At 45.6% G+C, this 12,677-nt stretch overlaps 1 protein-coding gene across 1 annotated transcript in view; it reads right to left on the bottom strand.

Annotated features, from left to right (window-relative positions):
- The window catches only part of GABBR2 (gamma-aminobutyric acid type B receptor subunit 2), a 2,655,237-nt gene that overhangs the window by 1,378,994 nt on the left and 1,263,566 nt on the right, over nucleotides 1-12,677 (bottom strand). The window contains 1 exon segment of the mRNA XM_029587103.1: nucleotides 7,118-7,288. Coding sequence (XP_029442963.1) covers nucleotides 7,118-7,288 — 171 coding nt within the window.

The raw sequence follows: 12,677 nt of genomic DNA on the forward strand, positions 1-12,677 counted from the left end.
AGGTGTTGTCCTCATCGCCGCAACCCTCCCATACGAGTAGATACTCCCACCTCCGGTTGAAGAAGCGAACATCCAGGACCTCGCGTACCTGGTAAGTGGGATCATCGTCGATGGAAATGGGTGAAGGATCCGGAGGTTTTTGGTGAAAGCGAGAGAGGACTACCGGCTTTAGCAGGGATACGTGGAAAACATTGTGGACTTGAAGTGAGGACGGCAACCTCATCAATAAGAAACAGAGCCCACTCTCTCGCGATCCGGAATGGCCCACAGAACCTGGGCGCAAATCTTCGTGAGGGGAGGCGGAGACGGATGTTTTTCGTGCTCAGCCAAACTCGGTCTCCTGGCTGATAGATAGGAGCCGGTCGTCGGTGGCAATCAGCCGCCTGTTTGGCTGAAGAGGCTGAAAGGGTCAGTTTGCTCTGGGTTTTTTGCCACAAGGTCTGTAGCTGACGAGCCGTTAACTGGGCGGCTGGAGAGGCGCTGGGAGTGGCAACGGGAAGCGGAGGTCTCAGCTGTTTCCTGTAGACTAGCTGGAATGGTGAGAGTCCGGTGGCAGCATGAGCCTGATTGTTATAGGCAAACTCGGCCCAGGGCAGTAGTTCTGACCAGTTGTCCTGTTTTTCATTGGTGAAGGCTCGAAGGTAGGTCTTCAGAGACCGGTTCATTCTTTCGGACTGTCCATTACTCTGTGGGTGGAAAGCCGTGGAAAATCTGAGCTTCACCTTGAAGCATTTACAGAGGGCCCTCCAGTAGCGTGCGACAAACTGGGGCCCGCGGTCAGAAACTAGAGATGTGAATCGTGTGATCAATCGTCTTAACGATCGATTTCGGCTGGGAGGGGGAGGGAATCGGATCGTCGCAGTTTGGGTTTTTTAAATATCGTGAATATCGTGTAAATCGTGTAAATCGAAAACCGGCACACTAAAACATCCCTAAAACCCACCCCGACCCTTTAAAATAAATCCCCCACCCTCCCGAACTCCCCCAAAATGCCTTAAATTACCTGGGGTCCAGTGGGGGGGGAGGGGAAGGGGGAGGGCGGGAAAACCGGCACACTAAAACAACCCTAAAACCCACCCCGACCCTTTAAAATAAATCCCCCCCCCCCCCCAAACCCCCCCAAAATGCCTTAAAATTACCTGGGGTCCAGAGGAAGGGTCCCGGTGTGATCTTTTACTCTCGGACCTCCGGTGCGTTGTAGAAATGGCGCCGGCGCTACCTTTGCCTTGTCATATGACAGGTCAAAGATAGCGCCGGCGCCATTTTGTTTTTTGTCCCCCAACGTCAGGAGCATAGGAGATCGCTCCCGGACCCCCGCTGGACCCCCAGGGACTTTTGGCCAGCTTGGGGGGGCCTCCTGACCCCCACAAGACTTGCCAAAAGTCCAGCGGGGGTCCGGGAACGACTTCCTGCACGCGAATCGTTTTTCCGTACGGAAAATGGCGCCGGCCATACGGCAACACGATTCGACCCCAGGTAATTTAAGGCATTTTGGGGGGGTTCGGGAGGGTGGGGGATTTATTTTAAAGGGTCGGGGTGGGTTTTAGGGTTGTTTTAGTGTGCCGGTTTTCCCGCCCTCCCACTTCCACTCCCCCTTCCCCCGATTTACGATTTTTTGACGATAAATCGGGGGAATTGTTATTGTATCGCGGCTCTAACGATTTTTGACGATTTAAAATATATCGGACGATATTTTAAATCGTCAAAAAACGATTCACATCCCTATCAGAAACTATGTCTTGCAGGAGGCCGTGTAAGTCCACCATAAAGTCTGTAGCGAGATGGGTCCAGGGCTCTGTGGGAACTGGCAGAGGCTGTAAAAGACCGCACCGGGGTCCGGGACTGGGCTTTTGACTAGCGCAGGTGGGGCAGGAACTAACATAGATGCGAACATCCTGTCGCATGTTGGGCCACCAGTAATAGCGGTTAAGGAGTTCCAAGGTCCTCTCGCATCCTGCGTGCCCTCCAGTGAAGGAGTCATAAGCCAAGCGTAGTGTCTTCAAACGGTCTCGTCGGGGAACCACGGTCCTATCTTCGGAGAGGACCGTCAGGGCGGACAGGCGAACTTTACTAGGATCCAGAATGTATTGTGGAGGTTCTTGGTCCTCTTCGGACAAGGAAGTCCGTGAGAGAGCATCAACTCGGAGATTCTTAGCCGCCGATCGGTACTGTAAGACAAAATCAAAGCAGCTAAAGAACAGAGCCCAGCGGGCTTGGCGAGGGTTCAATCATTGAGCCTGGGACAAAAACTCTAAGTTCTTGTGATCCGTATATACTGTGGTCGTGTGCCTGGCCCCCTCGAGCCACTGTCTCCATTCTTCAAACGCGAGTTTAATTGCCAACAGCTCTTTGTCACCGATGGAATAATTTGTCTCAGCGGGGGAGAACTTCCTGGAGAAGTAAGAGCATGGCAAAAGTTGTCCGGACTCAGAGTGTTGACTGAGAACCGCCCTGACGGCTATGCTGGAGGCGTCGACCTCGACGATGAAAGGTCTGGCTGGATCGGGATGACGGAGACAGGTGTCCGTGAGAAACGCCTCTTTCAGGTCGGTGAAGGCTGCGACCGCAGCGTCCAGCCAGTTCTTGGCGTCGGCTCCCTTGCAAGTCAGGGCGGTAAGGGGAGCGACCCGATGCGAGTACTGTGGAATAAAGTGTCTATAAAAGTTAGCGAAGCCCAAGAATCTCTGAAGGGCCTTGAGTCCCTTGGGTTGAGGCCATCTAGTTATGGCAGACACCTTTTCGGGGTCCATCCGGAAGCCTGTGGAGGAGATGATGTACCCCAGGAAGGGCAGGGCCTCAGCTTCGAAAACACATTTTTCTAGCTTGGGGTTTGCCGCATCTTCCCTGACGCTGCTCCCCGACGTCCAGGAACCATGCTGTCGAGGCCCGTGGACTGCGGGCTGCCCTGATCGCGTCCCCGTTCCGGCAGCCCACGCAAGGTAGGGGGTCCCGGCCGTGGGTGAGCGCGGCCGGGAACCACAACAGAACCCATCGGAACTGGGGCCAGGTTCCTTACAAAGCAGGATGGAGGTTCCCAATGCCAAGGATGGCTCCGATTGCTTGGACCCGAAGAGTTTCTCCATTTTGTCTGGGCACAGAGTTCGCAGGCGCGGACATCATGGGAAGCCCCTAGGCAGAGGACACAGAACTCGAGGGGTCCGTGATGGACATAGTCTGAGGTCACTGGGGGCAACTGCAGAAGCCGGTAGATGCCTTAGGAAAAAGCGCAACGCGCAATCGATGGTCGGCAGGTACCGATAGGAGTTATCGTCTGCGATCGACTGCAAAGACCCGAAAAACTTACCGATCAAAGGTCGAGAAGGGTGAGGGACCCTATGTGACATATGGAAGGCAAAGAAAAGCACTTTGCTGTAGCAAATTATCCAAAAGAAGTGCGAGTTCCAAAACCGTGAGGCGACAGCTCCACAGAAAAGAAGAGGCTGAAGAGGGACCCCACATGGAAACATGGTTAGTGGCATGCTGGGAATGCTCAGTGTGCCTATCAAAGTTTCTAGAAACTTTGACAAAAGTTTTCCATGCCGAGCTCCATCCGATGATGTCACCCCCATGTGTGAGGACTACCATCCTGCTTGTCCTTGGAGAAAAATATTTATGTGGGTTCTAATCCCCAGTACAATACAAAAAAAAATGCAAAATCTAAATCACCATTATAAATATTTTAATATAATAGCAAATCTGAATCATAATACAGTCTAGTATTAGACTCTGATAATAATGGAGTGCTTAGGAGACTGCCCAGAAAAAATAATAGTATAGTGGTTATTTATATATTTATATTTTGCTTTTTGCACTTTTTTCAGCGCTTCAAAGTGGATTACATTCAGGTACTGTATAATTATGATGTCAATTTTATTCTTAGCAATTTCTCTAGCTCTGTGTAAGTTTCAACATATACAATATCTGTGTGTGCCTCAGTTTATCAAACTGTAATAAAAATATGGTTCTGTGTAACCTTATTCCCAGTTTGTCATGAAAGCATGGTCATCCAGTGAAGATGACTCTATGCATAGTTATAACTTACTATAATCATAAAGCATACTGACATTTTGCCTCGAAAATAAAAACAGCTTCCTATCTTTATTATATAAAACTAGCAGAAATATACACTTTGCATGGGTCAGAAAATATCCCAATAATCTAACAGATTTACATTTTTTTATTTGTAAATATCATGAACTAATATTGATAAGCATACAATTAAATTTATATACCTGCTCATATACAGGAATGCAGCATTTTTGTTTAAGAGATTAACTTGGTATATAAAATTATAGGCAACAAGAAGGCCTGCCTTCTTACACAGTCAGTCCTGAGTAGCCACAGATAGTCTGCTACCTCTCTACCAGCCCTGAACATCTGTGGGAAGGCCTACCTTTCTCCTACTCAAGGAGCCATGAGGACAGTTTTTCCCAGCCTGCAATACCCTGAGAAACAGTGAGTAGGCCTCCTTCTTTGTGCCTGCTTCAGCCCGAACAGCCACAGGAAGGCATACCTCCCTCTCTGCCCACCCTGACCCCTGATATACTCTAGTCAAAAGCCCAGCCGACATCAGAGTAGCAGTTTATTATCTGAAAAGTGAAGTAGTTCCAGTCAATGGAAGTCACAATAAGTGTCAAGTCAAAAATGACTCGCATTCATAATTTATGTAAGTTTAGAGTAAACAGGACCAATCGTCTAGGAGTTATAAGCAAGCATGCACACAGATATACACAAACAAAAATATATAGATATAAATAAATACATATACACACAAATGTATGTATATATCTTTTGGAATATTTTCTATTGCTACAAATAAGCATCTCATATCACCTTTTGTCCTGCCACAGCATAGCTGTTCTAACAGAGCCAGAAATGGCTGATACATTGGGAAATAGTAGGAGTAGGATTAATGGGAAAATATACTACAAGCCAGAAAAGAATACCCAACTATTTATCTGAATGCCTAGCTCGCTATGTCCCTTGGCAACATCTGAGATACTTCTTGGCCAATCTCTTGGTAGTTCCATCTATAGCTAAGCTAAAGAAGCTAGAGCTGTTCAGTTTGGAGAAAACACAACTGAGGGGGGAGGGGGGATATGATAGAAGACAACAAAATCATGAAAGGACTCGAACAAGTTAATGTAAATTGGTTATTTACTCTCTCAGATAATAGAAGGACCAGGGGGCACTTCATGAAGTTAGCAAGTAGCTCATTTAAAACAAATTGAAGAAAATTAGTTTTCACTCAGCGCATAGTTAAGCTCTGGAATTCATTACAGAGGATGTGGTTACAGCAGTTAGTCTAACTGGATTTAAAAAAGGTTTGCATAAGTTCCTAGAAGAAAAATCCATAAACTGTTATGACTGTAATTAATAAGCAATAGCAGCTTGTCATTTATCTGTTTGGGTACTTGTAGCCTGGATTGGCCACGGTTGGAAACAGGAAACTGGGCTTGATAGACCCTTGATCTGACCCAGTATGGCACATCTTATGTTCTTATGTAAGCTTAAATTGACTTATTCTAGATCGAGAGCTTTTTGCCATGTTGGCTCACAGCTTTGGAACCACCTCTGAAAAGAAGTCTCATTTAACTTCTGAGGAACTAATATTCCAGAAAACAATTAAGGAATGGCTTTTCACTCAACATTGATTGCTACGTGAGTCAATTTGGGGTCTATTTAACCAATGTCTGGCAGTTACAGTCCCTTTTTCAAAATTCTTGAATATTTTAGATCGCGGCTTACTTCACATGGAATTAATTGTTGATTTTATATATAAAATGGGGTATGTGATTATAGTTTGGTGTACTGATTGTTTTCTCATATTCTTGTAAATATGCCATGCTGAGTTTGACCAAAGGTCCCTTAAGCCCAGCATCCTGTCTCCAACAGTAGCCAATCTGGGGTCACAAGTGCCTGGCAAATCCCAAACAGTAAATTCGGTTTTTTTTTTGCTTACTCCCAGGAATAAGTGGTGGCTTTCCCAAATTTACCTGACTAATAGTTTATAGATTTTTCCTCCAGGAACTTATCCAGATCATTTTAAACCCAGCTAGGCTACATGCCTTAACCAAATCTTCCAGCAACAAATTCCACAACTTGATTGAATATTGAAAGAAAACATACTTTCGCTGATTTGTTTTAAATCTGCTACCTATTTCATGGAGTGTCCCCTTAATCTTAGTACTGTTTAAAAGAGTAAATAACCATTCCCTATTTACCTGCTCCATTCCACTTGATTTTATAAACCTCTGTTATAGCCCCTCAGACTTCTTCAAGTTGAGAAAGCTCTAATCTGTTTATCTTTCTTCACCCCCCCCCCCCTCCACCCAGAATCCATCCTCTGTTCCTTTTGCTCTTTGTATATGTAGTTGAATTTGTAGCTTCATTCGTCCAAATACTTTTATCCTATGTACTCCGCCCTGGTTGATTTAATATTACGAAATGTTGTAAATAAGTTCCCACTGCTGTTAGGGTTGCTCCTCTCTCCTCATTCATTATCTGCCCTTTTTTTCCTTCCTCTCAATCTGTCTCTCCCCACCCCCCTTCCCATTTCTCGCCTGCTCCCACCCCGGCTCCTTGTTCATTGTAATTCATCCATCTTTGAGTTAATTGTAAAACTGTGTCCTTACGAACGTTGGTTTATTAAAAGTTATTAATAAATAAATAAATAATAAAGTAGCTATTCCACCCCCTCTATCATTTTTTGCCCTTGTCTGTACCTTTCTAGTTCCGCTTTTTCTTGTTATTTTTTAGAGTGATCAGACCTGAACACATCTACCTTTACCTTAATTAAACCTAAGTTCAGGTGTATGCTGCAGCTGTAGCCAAGCTCCTTGCATAAGCTTTTCAAATAATGAGACAAAATAATGTGAAGGTGTAAAATAAGGGACTAAAAATTCAATATGGAGAAACCATTGTATTCCACCAAAGAGACTGCAGTGTTTTCCAATACAAAATGCACTAAATGCCCCTTAGCAATGAGAATCAGAAGAACAGTTTTGAGTCAGTGGTACCTTTCCTTCAATATACTATATATGTTCTCTGAAAGAGGGGCAAGAAACAAGTTACCTATTCTTAAACTACTTTTGCACTGCCTCAAAATTGCACATACCTCAGAAAATCTTTGTACATCCTGGGTCAGAGTTCCCACTCTCTTCCAACTGAAGTGCTTAAGGAATTTCACAATTGCGGGATTCACTGCATTGTCTGATGGTACAGTGCGGAAGAAGTAAGGGTATTTTTTCTTATCAGCTAGTACAGGTGTTGTTGCTGCAAATGAAAGCTGCAAAAAGAAAATATTAAACACTGTTAATTTATTTAATCTAATGAGAAATATGACTGCTGAGTAGAAACTATGTATAAGATATCACATGATGGAGCATTCCATTGTTTCAGTTGTTTTATTTTCACCTCTGAGTAGACAAGACATTGTGAGACTGATATTCAGCGAGTTGGTGAGTGGAAAAGTTACCCAGTTAACTTTTTCCAGATATTCAGCAGAACTTAGCCAGTAAGTGTTTCTCTGAATATAACTAGTAGGGATGTGAATCGTTTTTGAACGATTAAAATTATCGTCAGATAATTTTAAATCGTCCAAAATTGCTAGAGTGCACGATACAATACAAATGCCCCCGATTTATCGTCAGGGGCATTTGTATTGTATCGTTAAATAGGGCGCGGGAAAACCGGCACGCCAAAAAAACCCTAAAACCCGCCCCGAACCTTTAAAATAAATCCCCCACCCTCCCGAAACCCCCCCAAATGTTTTAAATTACCTGGGGTCCAGTGGGGGGGTCCTGGCGCGACTCTCCTTCTCTCTGGCCACGACTGCGTTAAGAGCAATGGCGCCGGTGGCCCTTTGCCCTATCATGTGACAGGGCAAAGGTAGCGCCGGCGCCATTTTGGTTCCTGCAGGAGATCGCCCCCGGACCCCCACTGGACCCCCAGGGACTTTGGCCAGCTTGGGGGGGTCTCCTGACCCCCACAAGACTTGCCAAAAGTCCAGCGGGGGTCCGGGAGCGACCTCCTGCACGCGGGCTGTATTGCCAATCTTCAAAATGGCGCTACCTTTGCCCTCAGCCCGTATGACATAGTGAGGGCAAAGGTAGCGCCGGCGCCATTTTGAAGATTGGCAATACGACCCGCCAAAAGTCCCTGGGGGTCCAGCGGGGGTCCGGGGGCGATCTCCTGCACGCGTGACGTCGGGAGTCAGGAACCAAAATGGCGCCGGCGCTACCTTTGCCCTGTCACATGATAAGGGCAAAGGGCCACCGGCGCCATTGCTCTTAACGCAGTCGTGGCCAGAGAGAGGGAGATCGCGCCAGGAACCCCCCCCCCCACTGGACCCCAGGTAATTTAAAACATTTTGGGGGGTTCGGGAGGGTGGGGGATTTCTTTTAAAGGTTCGGGTGGGTTTTAGGGTTTTTTTGGTGTGCCGGTTTTCCTGCCCTCCCCCGATTTACGATTTTTAACGATTTTAAAAAAAACAAACAAAAATACACGACGATAAGATTTACCTCCCCCCCCAGCCAAAATTGATCGTTAAAACGATCGATCACACGATTCACACCCCTAATACCTAGTTATACTTAGCTGGGGAAAGTTACCCAGCTCCACTTTAGGGCAGGTGTTTTCCAACCAGACTTTTTAGCCAAGCAAGGATGAATATCAGTCCTCCCTGGCTAAAGTTTAGCTCTGCCCCTGGAATGCCCCCAGCACTGCCTCTTTTGACCTGGCTAAACTTTAGGCAGGCAATAAGTTATCAAAAAAAACATTTAGCAAGGGAGTGGGGGGAAATTTTGAAATCTTTTGTACAGGTAAATCCAAAAGCTATACAGAACAGCCTTTGAATAACTACCACAGTATCTTTGCATGCAATTTAAGACAATACTGTAAGCCTTAAACCTCTGATATCTCACCAAGAGGTCTATGTGATAAAGGGCAATGGTATGAATGCCTGTGCTTAACACATATTAACACTCAATAATGCAGGCATTAACTAATGTCAATGAACGATACATGAAATTTGCATTTGTGTTAATGTTATCACATGGAAAATGCTAACATCCATCAAAACATTAATAGAAATAAAATGCTAATAGCCTAATTAGTTACTGTGACCCAGACTGGCCACTGTCAGACAGAATACTGGGCTTGATTAACCTAGATCTAACCTAGCATGGCAATTCTTATGTTCTTATCACTATTTAGCATTACTTTCCTCCATTAATGCCTAATAGGCAGTCTTAAGGAGACCTAATGACAAAATATTAACACCACATCAGGAGGTGTAGTTAACTATTCTGATCTTATTAGGCTATGTTAAATTGGGCTTTATGAGCCTGATCTCCCCCCCAACCCCCACTGCTGAAAGTAGATGCGATTCCTTTAAGCCTTCCAAACCACACCCCTTCACCTCCCTCAATCCACCTCCTGCCCCCTATGAAGAAGAAAGGCAGACATCCAGGCCCATCATCAGAGCCCCACACATAGTCTCCAAGTTGCCCCTGAATCTTTGTGAGCAAGAGGAAGCCAGATTCCATGCTCAGAGGTGAATCCTGGCCCGGCCTATTACACCACAGAAGATTTTCAGGAGTTAGCAACAATAATGAAAATGAGCATGCAGCTTGTAAGCCTATATGTGTTCAGAGACCAATGGTGACCCCACCCCAGCTCCTATAAGGCTTCCTGCCCCAATGAAACCTGTGTGAGGGGTGTGTCTACTGAAGAACCTGTCAGCACGTGCCTGCACATAGGCCTCATACCAATTTTACCTCCTATTGCCACCATCACCTAAAGATTTCTGTTGATCCTAGGACCAGAAAGTCAAATGAGGTGATGTGACAAGTAACACTGGAAATTGCTGGAGGAAACAGGAAGAAACCACTGGGATGGGGGGGGGGGGAGGGGAGGGAGAAGACCCAGAAGGAACCAGGGGGGGGGGGGGGGGACAGTAGATCTGGAAATGAGCCATGGAGAGGAGGGAGAGCACTTGAGACCATGGGCAGAAGGAAAGAGGAAGAAGTGTCAGGAAGGGGCCATGGGGAGGATAGGAGCTGAGAAAGGACATGGCTGGAGGTAGGAGGGAAAGGACAAAGGAATAATTTTTTAGAAGGGGAGGTTCTAGAAAAGAGAAAAGTCATGAATGAGCCAAGTGAGGATATTAGAGAGAATAGTTATGGGGTCCATGGTGGGGGAATGTAGAAGGGATGGAAGAGGAGCTAGAAGTGGGCAATGGGAGGTAGGAGAGAAGAGGTAGATATAGGGCTAGGGGGAAGAGAACCTGGAAAGTGATCCTGAAGGGGGGAAGATGACAGAAGGGAACAGACCTGGGTAGGAGCCATGGAAAGAGAGGCTAGGAAAGAGAGGACCCAAGAAGGATTCATGGGAGTGGATAGTATGAAGAGGACGGAGAAAAATCAGGAAAGAACCATGGGGGAGGAGGAGAGAGGAATTATAGGGGATGGTGACAGTAGGCATGTTATCTTAGGAGAAGGGCAGGAACAGGAAATGGCTAAGGACTGAATATTGAGGGGGGAGGAGAAAAGGACTAAAGATTAAAATATGGGTGGAGGGGGGGAGAGGATGACGACTCGGGGGAGGATCATGCAATCAGCATCCCCTCTCAACTATGTGCCCTGTTCCCCAGTATTCCTAAAATTGGTACGTCCTATTCTCTCTAACCCCCATCCACCGTATTCTCTTGTTCTGACTACCATCCAACAGTGTGATGGAATTGTGCAGCTCTGTGTTTGCAGGAAAAACAGTGTGATGCTGGCAATAAATGATTTTTCACTATCATGAGGATACCTAGTCACAGCTAACGCTGCACTACTTACACAGCAAATACAGAGTTGTGGCATGGGTTGCAGAGTGGTATCCAAAAGGATGGTGAAGAGAAAAAGGGGGGCAGGAGAGTAAGTAGTGGTGGCAGTAGGTTAGTTGATACGCATCTGAGCTATTTCTTATGACAAGGGCAGGTTTTATGGCAAAAGACAAATTCTGCATTAGATGCTATGGTATCATGAGATACTGAAGGCCTTTGTCATAAGTTGTTTAAACACTGGTAAAACTAGTCAGCAAAGCCTTCGAAAAGGAAAAAAATGAACATAGCAAGGCATAGAACCCAGCAATACTTGCATTGATACCAATATGCAGTTCCAAGAGTGAGGTGACAAAAATGTTATTTTGAAGTGGACCATTCCTCCTACTCTTCCTTCCCATTTTCAATCCCTTTTCCTTACCAGGTCTTAGTTCCTTCTCTCCACAGAGGTGCTTTCAGGTGCTCTGACAGTAGCACTAGCCTGCAACTTTTCTGCCACTCACTATTTCAGAGAAAATTTATAATTTAATTTTTTGAATTTATGTTCCACCTGTCATGACTGGTCATCCACTTCAAAGTGGATTACATTCAGGTCCTGTAGGTATATGTGTGTCCCCAGAGGGCTCAGGACTGTAAAGTTAAAACGAGAGCACATTTATCGGCGTGCAAATGAAGATAAGCTGGGATTTTTAATCATGCACGCACCTGCGTGTGTATGTTTTTTAAATACACCAACCACATGTAAGTATGCTCTTAATTTTAAGAGGCTACTTGAAGAAAGCTAGTGCACTTTTCTTTGATAGGAATTTGTTCGCTTTTACATGCATATGTAAGCAGATTTTAAACATGCTCACGCAATGCACATTCCCAGTTTTCCAGTTAGTCCACCAGTTTGTCCAGTTAATATCATGGTCTTTCAGACCTCTCTGGTTCTTCACCCTGCACCACTGCCCAGTTGATCTGGAACCCTCACCCTGTCCTATATGCCCTTTACCAAACACCAATAAAATATTACAAACAGCAGACTACCCAAACAGCATACTACCCAATAATTAAAATGGTAGTCAGTCAAGAAAAATGAACTTAAAAAGCCACCTTTACTTACCCTCTCCAGCAGTTCTCCTACTTCTTTCCCTTGCAGGCCACACCAAAAGCAGCAGTAGCTGCTGAAGCTGTCCTCATGGTCCTCTTCCTTAGGGACCACAACGAGTCTCTTCTCTCTCTCTCACACACACACACACACACACACACACAAAAGTCACACCCTCAAGACCAGTTTCTGTCTCTCACACACCAATCATCTCCCCAACAAGTATCTCTCTCTCACACAAACAAGCACACACATACCACCAGTCATCTCCCTGATCAGTCTCACACATACACACGTCGCTTCTCTGGCCAGTCTCTCTCAATCACACAATGCTCTCGCTCCCCTTACTTACACACAGGATTTCAATCACACACATGCTCTCTCTATTTCACTTACACATAAGCTCTCAATCACACACATGTTCTATCTCACTTACATACAGGCTCAATCACACTCATGCCCTCTCTCTCACAGCCACAAGCCAGCGAAAAACATGCTCCATCTCTCTCTCGCACACACGCATTGACTCACACAAGCACCATTCCTTTGTCACACACACACACAAACGCACACAGAAGCACCATTCCTTTCTCACACACACACACACAAACACACACAGAAGCACCATTCCTTTCTCACACAAACACACCCACAAACACACATAAGCACCATTCCTTTCTCACACACACACAAACACACACAGAAGCACCATTCCTTTCTCACACACACACACAAACACATAGAAGCACCATTCCTTTC

Source organism: Rhinatrema bivittatum, chromosome 2 (genome assembly GCF_901001135.1).
Source record: "Rhinatrema bivittatum chromosome 2, aRhiBiv1.1, whole genome shotgun sequence".
NCBI classification, from domain to species: Eukaryota; Metazoa; Chordata; class Amphibia; order Gymnophiona; family Rhinatrematidae; genus Rhinatrema; species Rhinatrema bivittatum.